General features: G+C 40.3%; 1 protein-coding gene across 2 annotated transcripts in view; it reads right to left on the bottom strand.

Annotated features, from left to right (window-relative positions):
• The window catches only part of OCA2 (OCA2 melanosomal transmembrane protein), a 433,117-nt gene that overhangs the window by 307,800 nt on the left and 108,368 nt on the right, over positions 1-16,949 (bottom strand). For both annotated transcript variants that reach the window (XM_038532569.1, XM_038532570.1), the window contains exon 9: positions 15,881-16,034. In XM_038532569.1, coding sequence (XP_038388497.1) covers positions 15,881-16,034 — 154 coding nt within the window. The remainder of the gene's footprint in view (positions 1-15,880; positions 16,035-16,949) is intronic.

Raw genomic sequence — 16,949 nt, 5'->3', positions numbered from 1 at the left:
GTGTGATGTTCCTCAGGCACTCTTGGTTGCCCTAAAGCTAACAGGAAAAACAGTTAACTTATAGACCCAGTCTCCTTCAGTTTACAAAATGCCTGATTTACAAGAAAAAAGCATTCTTAGCATAACCTAACCTCCAGAAGGAAACTCCCAACCGTCTTAATGTTAATGCCTTACTAGAGGGGAAAACTACCTTAACTTGACTAAGGCAAAGCCTTCAGCACCTTGTAGGTCCTCTTTAGCATATGAAAGTTCTTTTGAAATCTCCCTTTTCCTTACCCAGCTCCCAGGTATATAATCAGCCACCCCTCACAACCCCCGGGCAGTAGCTTGTCCTGCCCACAGGTCCTGTCCCTGCACTTTAATAAAACCGCCATTTTGCACCAAAGACGTCTCAAGAACTCTTGATTGGTCATCAGGCTCCAGACTTCACCCCACCAAACCTCACCTATATTCCAAAACGACATCAATTTCTCATTCAAAACAATTTGCAAAAAAAAAAAACAAAAAACAAAAAACAAAACAAAAAAAGAACTACATCTTTCTGGCTTTGATTGTGTGTATATAAGAAAGAAAAAGAACAGTAAGAAAGAATTAAAGGAAAATGTTGCAGATCAAAAAAACTTCAAAACAGCTGGGAGCCTTGAGTGAGTTCTCAGCAGCCTGAGTGTATGTTAATTTCCCCGTGTCCAACCCAAGGAGGCAGGTTGCCAAGATATAAACAAAGCTCTTTTCCTTCTCACCATGATTTCAAGGCAGATTACATTTGTCTTATTTTTTTCTATTTTTGAAAAGCATTACATAAAACATTTTTCTAATTGGTCAGAAGTGGTTTTTACCGCACTTGACATTAAAATCACTGAAAGCTTCATGAAAGACAATAAATAAAAGCACTATTCATAATTTAATGAAGTCTAAAGATAAATGCATTCTGCTCAGAGGTTACAAATCATTTTAGAAACAGCTTTCATGAACAACAATGTATCTCTATACTTTGCCTATTAAGTGTGATATACTACAGAAACCTGAAATTTAGTTCAAAATCCACATTGAAATGCAACTTTTCTCAACAGTGCTCACAGAGATCACTTTTATGTGATGTAGTGCCTTTTTAACTATTATTTTTACAAATAACATAGGCAAAGTTGCTTCAAAATGTTGATAAACTATTCTGGTCCCTGCAAGTTCCAACAACCTTGACAGGTGTCATGCTAATTGCAGAGCCTCTGTCAATGTAGGAAGCCACTTTTAATGTATTAAGAAGTAGATTGAAAAAAAAATAAAAATAAATTTAAAGAAAGAAGTAGATTGCATGGATGAAGATAAAGTTCCAATTTAACTGCATTCCTTATGATCTACTCAAGGGCTTAACTCAATTATATTCAGTTATGTCAATTACATTAAAAAATACTACATATTCTGCTATTTTGACAATGTAGCCTTATACTAATGTAAGAAAAAAGAAAAAGGAAGGAGAAAAAGATAAGAGAGAGGGAGGAGAAGGGGAGAGAGACGGAAAAAGTGAACACTATCAAAGGACACTACAGTGATCTAGGTCTTCATTAGAACCAGTGCCTTGGAACCTAAACATTATCTTCACTTTGAATCAGTGTTCTCTGCCTTCTGCTTCACTCTGTCCTAGATTAATCACATTGGACTTGAATGATCCTTGAGTGGTTAGAATCTGCCATGACCTCTCACCATGCACACCACCTGTCAGGCTCCCTTCTCACAAGTAGTACTTTCAGCCATTGCTCTACTGAGTCTCATATGACATGGAAGATGGATGGAACACTAAGTTTTCAAAGATCTTGAGTTCTTTCCTTGAAGTGTTGATAATCTTAGCTCAACAGAAGACCCTGTTAGTCAACAGGCATAGGAGATGCTGGTTAAGCATAGATACACATATGCCTTGCTGCAATATTTCAAAAACCATAATTGCTACTTAGATTCCCCTCTCAAGATGCATCCAGAAGGGAGAGATGAAAGAACATGCACCCTGAGAGGGGCCACAGGTTATCGGGGAGTCAACGCCCAGCCCCACTAGTCCACTGAGGGCACAAGAGCAAGGATGACAAATGCCAACCTTAGCAGAGCTTCCGAAGTGCTGTGCAGACAACAGTCCTGCCATCAGGTCACAGCAGAGCAGAAAGCAGTGGGCTGTAATACAGTGGGAGGTCTGGAAGAGGTATGGACACAGAAAATGTTTACTAACTTGGAAATAGGTCCAGAAGTAAGATGCTACAGAAAAAAAAAAAAAAAAAACTAAAATCTGTAGCAAGGCTTTCAAGGCTGGGCAGTAGTCCATAAGAAAATTGACATAAAGGGTAGGGGAAAATGGCAACTCAACTTATAGAGTAGAAAAATTTTTATAAGAAGTTACCTGTGATAAATAAGATGCCAAAAATGTACCTGATGAGCTTGGAGATTTGGACACATGCCTGAGAGAGATGTTAGAACAAAGAAGCTATGAAGACTGAGGTGGATGCTGGAACATGCGGCTGGGGGGTATTAGGATGCTGGAACAGGGGGCTGTGGGGTGTGAGATGGATGCTGAAACAGGAGGCACTAGATGTGAGGAGGATGTTGGAACAGGGGTCTGTGGGTTGTCAGATGGATGTTGGAGAAGGGGGCTGTGTGGTGTGAAGTGGATGTTGGAACAAGGGTATGAGGTATGAGGAGGATGCTGCAACAGGAGGCTATGCGTTGTGAAATTGATGCTGGAACAAGGGGCTACGTGGTGTGAAACAGATGTTGGAAAAGGGGGCTGTGGGGTGTGAGGTGGATGTGGGAACAGGAGGCTGTGGGATGTGAGGTGGATGCTGGAACACAGGGCTGTGGGGTCTGAGGATAATGCTAGAACAGGGGACTGTTAGGTGTGAGGAGAAGGCTGGATCAGGGGGCTCTGCAGTGTGAGGTCAATGGTATAACGGGCTGTGTGGAGCGAAGAAGATTCTGGAATAGGGACTGCGAGGTGTGAGGAGAATGCTGCAACATGGTCTGTGGGGTGTTAAAGAGGATGCAAGAATAGGGGCTGTGAGGTGTGAGAAGGATGATGGAACAAGAGGCTGTGAGGTGTGAGGAGAGTGCTGGACCAGGTGACCCTGGGGTGTGAGGAGTATGCTGGAACAGGGGGATGTGAGATGTCAGGAGGATGCTGGATCAGGAGGCTGTGAGGTATGAGGTAGACTCTCAAACAGGGCTGTGGCGTGGAAGGAGAATGCTGGACCAGGGTTATGGGGTGTGAGGAGGATGCTGCAACAAGTGGCTGTGGGTTGTAAGGTGGATGATGGAACAGAGGGCTCTGAAGTGTGAGGAGGATGCTAGAACAGGGGTTGTGCAATGTAAGGAGCCTGCTGGCTCAGGGGCCTGAGAGATGAAGTGGATGCTGGTACAGGGGTCTGTGGGGGGTGAGGTGGATGCTGAATCAAGGGGGTATGAGGATGATGATGGAACAGGCAGAAGTGAAGGGTGAGGATGATGCTGGAACAGGGGGCTGTGTCGTCTGAGGCAGATGCTGAACAGGGCTGGGGAGTGTAAGGTGGATGCTGGACAAGGGGACTGAAGAGAGGCTGTGGGGTTGAGGAGGATGCTGGAGCAGGGTCTGTGAGGTGTGAGGTGGATGCTGGAACACAGGACTGTGAGGTGTGGAGAAGACGCTGGAACAGGGATTTGTGGTATGTGAGTGGATGCTGAAAAGGGGGCTGTGCAGTGTGAGGTGGATGCTGAAACAGGGGGCCTTGTGGTATGAGGAGAAGCTGGACCAGGGGACTGCCCAGTGAGAGGAGGATGCTGGACTAGGGTGCTGTGCAGTGTGAGGAGGATTCTGGAAAAGGGGGCTGTGAATTGTGAGGTTATGCTGAAACAGGGGGCTGCTAGGTATGAAGAGGATGCGGGAACAGCAGCTGGTCTGTGTGAGGATGCTGGAACAGGGGGTTGTGGTATGTGGGTGGATGCTGGAAAAGGGGGCTGTGCGGTGTGAGGTAGATGCTGGAACAGCGGGCTGTGAGTTGTGAGGAGGATGCTGGAACAGGGGGCTGTGAGGTGTGAGGTAGATACTGGAACAGAGCTGTGGGGTGTCAGGTGGATGCTGGAAGAATGCTGTGGGGTCTGAGGAGGATGCTGGAATAGGGGCTGTGGATCAGTTGGTGTTGGTCTGACCTTGGCATGATCTCGTGGTCACAGCCCATAGTTGTGAGACCTTATTTAATTTCTAAAACCAGAGTCAGTTTTTTTTTTTATTTGCTTGAACACTATACCAGATGACATCTTGAGGTGCCTAAGCTCTGGAATCTATAATTTTGTGCAACATATGCCAGGCCAGAAAATTTTCTCCATACCTTTTGGGTAATACCTAAAAAGGAACTCTATGATTTGTGCATATACATAGTCAATTTTTAAAAAAGAACCAAACAAATTTTGGAACTAAAGAATTTAATGAAGGGAATGAAAATGCAACAGAGAAAATGCATCAGCAGCAAAGTAGGTCCAATGGAGGATAAAGCAAGTGACCTAGAAAACAGAAACTCTGAAATGACCTAATCAGAAAAGAACATAGAGAAAAGAATGAAAAACAACAAAGAAAGCCTACATTATCTATGAAACTCCACCAAATGTTCAAATAGAATAATTGGAGTTCTAAAGAAAATAGAATGAGGAAGAAAAATTATTTAAGGAAATCATAGCTGAGAGCATCCCACACCTGGGGAGAGATTTGGATATCTCAATGAAAAAGAACTTCTCCCAGGGCAGCTTACATGTTCAATGCAATTCCTATCAAAACACCATGGACTTTCTTCAGAGAGTTGGAACAAATAATCCTAAGATCTGTGTGGAAATGGAAAAGACCCTGAAGAGCCAAGGGGAATATAGAAAAAAAAAAAAAAAAGCCGGGGGCATCACAATGCCGGATTTCAGGTTGTACTACAAAGCTGTGATCATCAAGAGATCAAGAGTGTGGTACTGACACAGACACATAGATCAATGGAACAGAATAGAGAACCCAGAAATGGCCCCTCAACTCTATGGTCAACTAATATTCGACAAAGCAGGAAAGACTATCCACTGGAAAAAGGACAGTCTCTTCAAGATAAGGTGCTGGGAAAATTGGACAGCCACATGCAGAAGAATGAAACTGGACCATTCTCTTACACCAGACACAAAGATAAACTCAAAATGGATGAAAGATCTAAATGTGAGACAAGAATCCATCAAAATCCTAGAGGAGAACACAGGCAACACCCTTTTTGAACTTGGCCACGCAACTTCTTTCAAGATACATCCATGAAGGCAAGGGAAACAAAAGCAAAAATTAATTATTGGGGCTTCAACAAGATAAAAAGCTTCTGCAGAGCAAAAGAAACAGTCACCAAGCTAAAAGACAACCTACAGAATGGGGGAAGATATTTGCAAATGACATATCAGATAAAAGGCTAGTGTCCAAGTTCTATAAAGAACTTATTAAACTCAACAGCAAAGAAACAAACAATCCAATCATGAAACGGACAAAAGACATGAACAGAAATCTCACAGAGGAAGACATAGACATGGCCAACACGCACATGAGAAAATGTTCCACATCACTTGCCATCAGGGAAATACAAATCAAAACCACAATGAGATACCACCTCACACTAGTGAGAATAGTAAAAATGAACCAGACGGGAAACAACAAATGTTAGAGAGGATGTGGAGAAAGGGGAACCCTCTTGCACTGTTGGTGGGAATATGAAGTGGTGCAGCCTCTCTGGAAAACTCTGTGGAGGTTCCTCAAAGAGTTAAAAATAGATCTGCCCTACGACCCAGCAATTGCACTGCTGGCGATTTACCCCAAAGATACAGATGCAGTGAAACACTAAGACACCTGCACCCCAATGTTTATAGCAGCAATGTCCACAATAGCCAAACTGTGGAAGGAGCCTTGATGTCCTTCGACAGATGAATGGATAAAGATGTGGTCTTTATATAAAATGGAATATTACTCAGCCATTAGAAACAACAAATACTCACCATTTGCTTCGACGTGGATGGAACTGGAGGTATCATGCTAAGTGAAATAAGTCAATCAGAGAAGGACAATCATCATATGCTTTCACTCATACAAGGAATATAAGAAATAGTGAAAGGGATTATAAGAGAAAGGAGAGAAAATGAGTGGGAAAAATTAAAGAGGGAGGCAAACCATGAGAGACTCCTAACTCTAGGAAATGAACAAGGGGTAGTGGAAGGGAATGTGGGCAGGGAGATGGGGTAACCGGGTGACAAGCACTGAGAGGGGCATTTGATGGGATGAGCACTGGGTGTTATACTGTATATTGGCAAACTGAATTTAAATTTAAAAATGTAAAAAAAAAAAAAAAAAAACGAAGAAAAAGAACTTCTCTAAGACACATTATAATAAAACCATCAAAATTCAAAAATTAAAGAGAATCCTAAAAGCTGTGAGAGAAAAAAAGATTATAACCCACAAAGGATCCCCTTAGGTTTTCAGAGGATATCTCAGCAGAAATCCTGCAGGCCAGGAAAGAGTAAATGACATATTCAAAGTGTTAAAAGACATGAGAGAGAAACAACAGCCCAACAAAAACTGGAGTTCATCACTAGACCTGCCTTGCAAGAAATGCTGAAAGGAATTCATCAATAACAAAAAACAACCTGATTTTAAAATGTGCAGAGGAGCTGAATAGACATTTTCCAAAGAATACATACAAATGACCAAAAGGTACATGGAAGGATGGCTCAATATCACTAATCATCTGGGAAATGCAAATTAAAAAACACCTTATACTTGTTAGGGAATCCTTATGCACTGTTGGGAATGCAAATTGGTTTAGCGTCTATGGAAAATAGTATGGAAGATCCACAAAAAATAAAAATAGAACTATCACAGAATTCAACAATTCCACTTCTGGGTATATATCCAAAAGAAATAAAAAATGGGATCTCAAAAAATTATTTGCACCCCCCATGTTTATTGCAGCATTATTCATAATAGCCAAAAAATGGAAAAAAAACTAGCCATCCATTAGAGGATAAATAGATAAAAAAAGATGTGGTGTATGTGCATGTGTGTGTGTGTATGTGTGTATAATGGAATACAATCCAGCCATGATAAAAATGGAAATCCTGTCATTTTTAACAACATGGATGGACCTTGAGGGCATTTATGCTAATAGAATAAGTCAAACAGAGAAAGACAAATTACTATATGATCTCACTTATATGTGGAATCTAAAAAAGCCAAACTTGCAGAAAAAGAGTAGAATGATGGTTACCAGGGCCTGGGAGATTGGGGAGATGTTTGAGGGTACAAACTGACAACTGAGGATAAATAAGACCTGGAGCACAGCATAGTGATTATAGTCAATAATACTGTATTATAAACTTCAAAGTTGCTAAGAGACTAGATCTTAATTGTTAGCACCACATAAGATAATTGATAATTATGTAACAGTGATAGAGGTGTTGGTTAAAGCTACAGTGATAATCATATTGCAATATTTATATATTTGTACCCTCTTTACGCACTGGCTTCCTTCATCTTCCCTCCCTCCCCCCCGCTGCCTCCTGCCCCCCCCACACACACCTCTTAACTTGATTTAGCTTCAAACCAGACTGCATGTCCAGGAACAGTCAAGGGCATGGGCAACATAGAGCAATCAGGAGTTCCATAGTTCAATCAGTGTTCCAGGGTTGGAACACTTCCAGCACTAGATTACTAAATTCTAATTAGTAATTAGTAATTACTAATTCTAGTTAATTACTAGAATTGTAGATAAATCTACAAAGTACTGGAATTTTTTCTAAGGAATTTCTTTGAGAAACCATGAAATATGACATTGTGAGCTTGTCAGAAGAAATGTAAGCAGCATGGCCAACTGTGGTTGGAAGACCCACATCCCATCCCAACTCCTTCGATTACAAAAGTGTCTTTGCAATTCAGCATTTTTGTCGTTAGGTAAAGGGCTTGTATTACATAATCCACCAGCTCTCGCAGTTCTGAAGTCTTTGATTTCAAAGAAGAGAAAGATAGCTACCTCTCTAACAAGGTAATGGAGGCTGCTAGACAGAGTCTGCTAGACGCTACTAGAAGCAATATGTTCTGTGAATCACAATACTAACTTCTGGGCAATAAAAAAAAAGGGGGGGGCTTGCAAACAAAGGGAAATGATTAAGGGGGCAGAGCCATTGCCCACAGATATATTTTTTTAAAGATTTTATTTATTCATGAGAGACAGAGAGAGAGAAAGAGGCAGAGACACAGGCAGAGGGAGAAGCAGGCTCCATGCAGGGTCCCCAACGTGGGACTCAATCCTGGGTCTCTAGGATCACACCCTGGGCCGTAGGCGGCACTAAACCACTGAACCACCAGGGCTGTCCAGCCACAGCTATAATTTAAATTACAGCCTTACAAATACAATGACAAATATCTGGAAGGCTTGAGTTTGAGGTTTCCATTGAAAAATGGCATGGTGGTATGTACATTGCATTGTGAAATACAGCTTCTTGCCTCTCTCCAAATGCACCTCCCATTTCTGGAAATTAAGACCCCCTGAAGAATAAAGGTGTTCTCTATTCATTTGTTTTGAATTTCATTTCATAGATAATTTTTAAACCAAATGCTTCATGAACTCCTAGACTAAATATGAAAGGACCCAGGGGCAATGACACATGATCTCACACAAAGGCTGCATCATTTTGCTTCAATTAGATAAAGTGAGTGAAAAGGAAAGAAAAGCCTGCTTGTTGCCAGAAGAAAGGAACCTGTCATGACAATCCTTCCTAAAACATAATTCTAGGCATTGGTGGAGGGCACATGGGGGAAAAGTATTATTTCCTTTATATTGTTAAATATTTGTCATTAAGATTGTATCACACTGTTTTAATATGCTTTTATACAGTATAAGGGCATAAAAGCCTTAGCTGTGATCATGGAATTTTTAGAATGCTGCATTGGGAAATCTCCTAAAGCCCTGCATGGGCTTTAGAGATGCAAACTTCAAGAATTAGGAAGATTGGTCCGATTTTGTTCTTTGGGGCTTTCAACAAGAGCTACTTTACAAGGATGAGAAATACAACTCCAAATCTTCAGGTAAGAAAGTGTCAATCAGGATTATCTGTAGGGCAAGAAGTTTAAATAACCTGAAGAATTTCCTGAAATGATTTCACCCCATCAAGTAATTAAAAAGCCAGAGGGAACCCTGGTTGATGCTTCAGTCCCACACAGTCACTCAGGTGTCAGAGGTAGGTGGTACCCTAGATAACCCAGTATCTAGGTTAGATAAGACCCAGAGTAGGATCTCTGTACATAGTCAAATATCTAAAGACACTCTGGAAACATTATTTACTCTGTGCCCGGTGGTGTATGAAACATCAGGAACCAACACAAAACAAAACCAGAGACAACATACAACTCACATAATGAGTGAACTAGATGGCACAATAGAAAGTGATAATATGACACAGCTACAGCACAGCAGGCCTAGAGGGATCAAGGAGGGTACAGCATGTACAGAGTAGCTGTCAGCAGCGGAGAGGGAGGAGAGATGGACAGATCTCCAGGCCACCCCAAGACTCACTCTCCCTAAGTGAGGGTACAGATGGCAGCAGGATGGCCCAAGCACTCCTGTCTACAGAGTCTAGATACCTCAGGTTCTGGGAAAATAGCTCTACTCAAAGACTTAAGACAACTTCTGAATTCTTACCTAAGGCAAACTCTACCTCTGGAGTAGACTCCTACAGTAGATCCTAGAAATGCTACAATGTTGACTCTGCTTCTAGAAAGTTCATAGGGCTGGGTATGCATCCAGCTTTCTGTTTATAGTGTGTGGATGCCCCATGGGGATTCTGGAAGCACAGGAGTTTCAGAAACACAAAGTCAAGCATGCTATTTTCCTAACACCTCTGTAACACCCTCCACCTTCTGTATCAAATTATGGACAGAACAAAATTGCAGTTTTAGAGTTTCTTAAGTTATTGCTTGGCCTAAGTATACACGGTTTCTATTTACCAGTTACATTATTGGTATTATAAAACAGGGGGAAAATCATATTATTTTAAGTCCATGGAATATTCACCAAAATAGATCATAAATCTGGGGCATAAAAAAATTTTTTTCAACAAATGGTAAAATCTGAAGTCATATAGAGTAAGTTCTCTGACCATAAGTGAACCAGTTCAGTAACAGAAAAACAAGAAAATCTCCAAGCATTTGGAAATTTTTTAAAGTTTTTCTCCTTATTAGAGAAAAAGAGGGAGAGCGAGAGAGGCAGAGACACAGGCAGAGGGATAAACAGGCTACGTGCAGGGAGCCCGACGTGGGACTGGATCCTGGGTCTCCAGGATCATGCCCTGGGCTGAAGATGGCGCTAAACCACTAAGCCACCAGGGCTGCCTGCATTTGGAAATTTAAAAACGCACTTCTAAATCTATAGGTCAAAGAAGGAGTTTCAAAGGAAGATATTTTAGAAATAAAATAAACAATAGAACTAAATGAAAATGAAAATACAATCTATCAGAATCTGTAGAAAGCAGCTAAAGAAGTGCAGAGAGGGAAGGTTATACCAAATAATATTCACATTAGAAAAGAAAGATTTGTTCCAGGTATTCAAGGCTGGTCCAAATTTCTAAAATAAATGAGTATAATCTACCATATCAAACAGCTAGGAAGGAAATCAATTGACACAAAAAAGTCATTCCAAAAATTCAATATCCAATTATAGCAAAAAGTCTCAGTATACCAGGAAAAGAAAGCAATGTACTCAATCTCATAAACAGCATCTACAAAACCTACAGCTAACATCATACTTAATGGTGAAGGACTGAATACTTTCCCTTTAAGATCAGAAACAGACAAATATATCTACTTTCACTACTCTTGTTTTTGCTACTGCAATAAAGCAAGAAAAATAAATGCATATAGATTTGAAAAAAAATGTTACTATTTCAAATGACATGATTATATACATAGAAAATCCCATACAATCTACAAAAAATATTTAAGAACTAATAAGTAAAAATATTATTAGTATTTTTATTAACAATAAAATAACAGGATACTAGATCAACATATTAAAAGCAATCGTATTTAAATCTAATGATAATGAAAAAAATATAAACTAAAATAAAAGACACAAGAGCATTTACTATTTCCCCCCAAAATAGAGGAAATACTTGAGTGCAAACCTAACAAAATATGTACACAATCAGTATGATGAAAAATTATAAAAGAAATCAAAGATCTAAATAAATGAAGAAACATACAATGTTGATGGACTGGAAGACCTCTCTAAAATATATACGGAAAGACGAAGGCCATAGAATAGCCAATAAAATTTTGAAAAATAAAAGTGGGAGGATCATTCATCTCAGTGTCAGGACTCATGATATATCTATTGTAATCAGGATATCGTGGTGCTGGTGGGAGAATACACACATAAATCAATGAAACAGAATAGAGAATTTAAAAATATATACTCACAAATATGCCCAATTAATTTTTAACAAAGGAGCAAAAGCAATTCAAAAAATAGTGCTGGAGGCTCATAAATTTAAAAATGTACCACAGATCAAAAAATTAATCTCCCCTAAACTTCACACCTTAAGCAATGGCTGACTCAAAATGGATCACAGACTCAAATGTAAAAAGTAAGACAACATAAATTTAGGAAAAAACATAGGAAAAGATCTTTGGGATCTAGATTTAGGCAGAGTTCTTAAACTTGACACCAAAAGCATTACCTATGAAAGAAAATATTTATAAACTGAACTAATAGAAAGTGTTTGCAAACTACATAACCAACAAAGTCCTTCTTTCTAGAAGAAAGATATAAAGAACATTTAAAATTGGACATTAAAATGTCATTAAAATGTTTTTAAAAATATTTTTAAATGTTCATAGCAGCCTTATTTTTGATAGCCCAACATGGAAAAAAATTATTTTAACCTTTCAAGGGATGAATGCTTAAACACACCATTCCATCCATACCACAGAATATTATTGAGCAATAAAAAGGAACAAACTAGTGATGTATGCAACTCTGTGGATGACCTTCAAGGAAATCATGCTGAGTGGAAAAAAAGCCAATCTCACAAGGACATATACTACATTATTTCATTACAAAGCATTGATGAAATAGCCTAATTATAAAGAAGGAGAACAAATTATAGTTGCCAGGCCTTAGGGATGATGGGGAAGGGGATGAGTGACTATACAGAGCTATCACAGGGAGTGTGTGTGATGGTAGTTCACGTATCTTTATTGCAGTGGTGGTTACACAAGACTATACATACAAAGTTGCACATAACCATACATGCAAACACACACAAACACATACACAGGAGTGTATGTATAATCCTTGAAATCTGAATATGCTCAAAGGATCGTACCAATGTTAACTACTTGGTCTTGATATTATTAAATTGTAGTTGTATAACATGTTTATATTTAGGGAGACTGGGGAAGTATGACAAGACTTCCTTGTACATTTCTTTACAACCCCCTGTGAATCAGAAATTATTTCAAAATAACAAAGAAGGTTTTTAACAGATAATGTAGCCAGTACATTATAATACAGAGCAGTAGAGGAGCAGAGGTGCCTATCCTAAGAGGCACCAGTTCACCTGACTGACTTATAAATAGTCTGAGGGTGGAGGGAAGAATTAAGATGACAGAGGAGTAGGGCACCCTAAGTTCATCTGGTCCCTGGAATCCAGCTAGTTATCAAATCATTCTGAATATCTATGAAATCAGAGATCTGAGAAAAATGTTGCAATTCTACAAATAGAAAAGCAACCACTTTTTGGAAGGTAGGAGGAACAAAGATTTGAATCTGGGGTGATATATCTGAAGACACAGTGAAGGGAAGGGAGGCTGCTTAAGGAGTCTCCCGCAAAGTATTTTAAGCAGCAGAGCACAAAATCAGAAGTTTTAGAAGTCTGTTATAGTGGGGGACATCCCTGGCTTAGAAGTGCTCAGCTGGCGAAGTGGGGTGGAATCTCAGGTGGGAAAGCATGGTCTCAGGATCCCTGGGATCACAAAAAGAACAGGGGCACCTGACTGCAGCAAAGTTCCGGCATAAAAAAGGGAGAAGCCAGCTGAGTATGGTGAGTCTAGGTGCCGGCTTTCTGCTCTGTGTTGCCATAAACTGCAAACTGCTGTGAGATCGTGTGACTGTGTTCCTGGCAGAGGTCCAGTAAAAGTCAGAAGACTGGCAAGACCCCCCACCTTCCTCCTCCAGGAGGAACAGCTCAGGATCTATGAGGAGTTTTGAAATTCAGTCCCATGCCTGAGATAAAAACACTTAATCACAGACTGGGTGCATACAGAGTTCAGGTGGAAACCACAGAGATAAGAGTAACTGACTACTTTTCTGTCGAGGCTCACTGAAGAGTAAGGGGCATGAACTTTCACCTCTGCAGCTAGAAAGTGGGGTGCTGCCATAGTCATCCTGGCCCATGGTGCTGAAAGCCTTCAGAGAGCAAAACAGCATCACATAGTGGAATCCAGAGCTGCTTACACTGAGCCTGCCCTCCTTTCATCAAGATAAAAAGCTCTGCACAGCAAAGGAAACAGTTGGGAAATCTGAAAAGGCAATCTATGGAATGGGAGAAGATATTTGCAAATGACTAATTAGATGAAGGGCTAGTATTCAAAATCTATAAAGAACTTTTCAAACTCAACACCAAAAAAAAAAAAAACAACAACAAACAAATAATCCATCAAGAAATAGGCAGAAGACACGAACAGACATTTCTCCAAGAAGACATATAAATGACCAACAGAGGGATGCCTGAGTGGATCAGTCAATTAAGCATCTGCCTTTGGCTCACATCATGATCCCAGTGTCCTGGGATTGAGCCCTGTGTTGGGCTTCCTGTTCAATAGGGAGTCTACTTCTTCCTGTGCCTCCCTGTTTCTGCTCACTCTTTCTCAAAGAATTCTTGCTCTCTTGCTCTCTCAAATAAATAAAATCTTTTTTAAAAAATGGCCAACAGACACATGAAAAAATGCTCAATGTCACTCAGCATCAGGGTAATCCAAATCAAAACCACCATGAGATACCACCTCACATAAGTCAGAATGGCTAAAATTAACAACTCCAAAAACAACAGATGTTGGCAAGGATGCAGAGAAAGGGGAACTCCTTTACACTATTGGTGGGAATGCAAACCGGTGCAGCCACTCTGGAAAACAGTGTGGAGCTTCCTCAAAAAGTTAAAAATAGAGCTACCCTATGACCCAGCAATTGTAGTACTACAAGTTTATCCAAAGGATACAAACATAATGATTCAAAGGGGCACCTGCACCACAGTGTTTGCAGCAGCAATGTTCACAATGGCCAAAATACAGAAAGAGTCCAGATTTCCATCGACAGATAAATGGAGAAAGAAGAAGTCATGTGTGTGTATGTATGTATGTGTGTACATACATACACACACATACATACAGTGGAATATTACCCAGCCATCAAAAAGAATGAAATCTTGCCTTTTGCAATGATGTGGATGGAACTAGAAGGAATTATGCTAAGCAAAACAAGACAGTCAGAGAAAGACAAGTATCAGATGTGGAATTTAAGAAACAAAACAGATGAACATAGTGGAAGGAGTGGAAAAATAAAATTACATTAAATCAGAGAGGGAGATAAACCACAAAAGACTCTTAACTATAGGGAACAAACTGAGGGTTGCTAGAGGGGAGATTGGTGGGGCATGGGGTAACTGGGTGATGGGCATTAAGGAGGGCATGTGATGCATGTTCTATGTGGCCTCTTAAGCGAAAGGAACCCTGCTCCTGGGCTCTCCCAGATTCTCTGATAAGGCTTTTCCCACTGCTGGTCATGGTAATAAACCACAGCCCAGACAGGGCATAGCTGCCTCTGAATCTGTGAGTCTTTCTAGAAGATCACAGTGTATAGGTGTTCAAAGAAATCCAGAAACACAATATTGATTGAGAGGTAAAAAGGAAAATAATGTAGAGAATAGAGTTATGCTGAAATTAAAAAGACATAAGAGATCTAACAACTAAATCAATGATTGGATCTTGGAATTTTAGGCTCAACTTACTGGGGCAAACATTTCTCATCAGGTAGACTAGACAACCATGGAAAGAAAATCTTCTGGAATTTCCTGGCCACTTCTGCAGGCCATTTCCTTGACAACTCCAAGGCATTTCCCATACTTATCCTACACTCATGAAGAAGTACATCTTCAGAATCACATCCTCTACGGACCTTCCAAGCTCAACTTACTGGAGCCAAGATTCCTATGAACATGTTGCTGTACACCTGGCTTAATGATTAAATTAACAATGGACCAGCCCACCCAGGCAGTGTCTGTACTTTGTTGCATGCTATTAAAGGTAGAGCCGCACTTAGTTTCCCAGAAACATGAAATTTAGAAGATATGAAATCACTTGTGAAAAGGTTCATTAGCTGAGTTGATACACATCACAAATAATAATTCCTCCCCCCATATAGCCCAAGGTCTCTTCATTCCCTATAATACACACAATCCTATGAAGCAAATAGGGGGCATTTTAATGTGCATCTCAGAGAGGTTCAACACTTACCCACCCCCTCAGCATCACACTTCAAGTGAACGGCAGAGTGAGGGTGAGAAAATCATGTACATATACAGTTTTCTCAGGTAAACTTTTGCAGGGGCCCACTAAAACTCATCTTGCATGTGTCAGTTGCCAAGATTCAGCAAATATTCCAGTAAGATCAATATTCTACCTAGAATGATGGAATTCTTCCTTTTTAGGAAAGATGCCATTACAGTTTGATTAAAAGCAGAACTGAGCCCATCTGGAGCACCCACATGTTGAAAGATACTTACCTGTGAGCCCAGATAAGTCTTAGAGAGCTGGCATGAAAGTTACCTCAAATATAATCAGCATGTAGACCCCAGCAAGGATGACCACAGCAATAGTCACTTGTGTTTCTATGTTTGCACGGAGGTAATGATGAGCCATCAAAAGAGGAACTGTCTGTGTCTGCTGGAGGGAGGCTCGAATGCTGATAGAAACAGTATCTCTGCAGAATGAAGCAAAGATATCACCACTGGTAAGGGAAACCAATCTCTATGTCAACAATTAATGCTTGCTTCCTTGGTGTCCTTTCCAACACAAGTCATCCAGAGTTCAAACTGACTCCAAAGTGATCTAACCCAAAGTCTAGCAGACAAGGAGTTCTAAGTGCATATGAGCAGTTGAGATGCAGACACAGCCTCCCTGTGGCCAGGTCCATCTGATGTGGGCCCCTCAGCCCTCATCTGGCAGGTGCCACTCCAACAATTAACAGGGAGCAAGGACTTTCATACTGGTTCTAGCCATTTAATTTTCTCTCTCCTCATCACACACTGACTGCTTTGCCTGCTAAAAATAGCAAATACAACCATTCTCACATGATGGAGATTCAAAAAAGGCCATATTCAACCTGAGAACATGTAGACAGGTTGTCATAGATATTTGGGAAAAGTACCTGGAACAAGAAACATCCAAGTAATCAACAGTATGTGGCATGGTGAAACTAAAGCACTTTTCTAAAAATTTAGTCAGTAACTATTCCGAGCTGAACTGTGTCCCTACAAAATATAGATGTTGACACCCTAACCCTCAATACTTCATAATGTGACTATATTTGGAGATAGAGTCTTTACAGAGATGATTAAGCTAAAATGAGGTCACTAGTGTGACTGTCCTTATAAGAAGGGATTGGGACACACACACACACACACACACACACACACACACAAAAGTCCACGTGAAAACATAGGGACAAGAAGCCAAGGAGAGAGTACTCTGAAGAGACAAACCTTCCAGAACCCTTGAGGAAATAAACTTTTACTGTTTAAGTCATGCAGTCAGTGGTATTTGTTATAGCAGGCTTAGAAAACTCAATATGGAGTGGCATTGAAGAAAAAGAGAAAGAATCCTAAAATTTCCTAGA

This window comes from Canis lupus, chromosome 3 (genome assembly GCF_011100685.1).
Source record: "Canis lupus familiaris isolate Mischka breed German Shepherd chromosome 3, alternate assembly UU_Cfam_GSD_1.0, whole genome shotgun sequence".
Taxonomy (NCBI): domain Eukaryota; kingdom Metazoa; phylum Chordata; class Mammalia; order Carnivora; family Canidae; genus Canis; species Canis lupus.
This window is presented reverse-complemented; position numbering and strand designations above follow the sequence as displayed.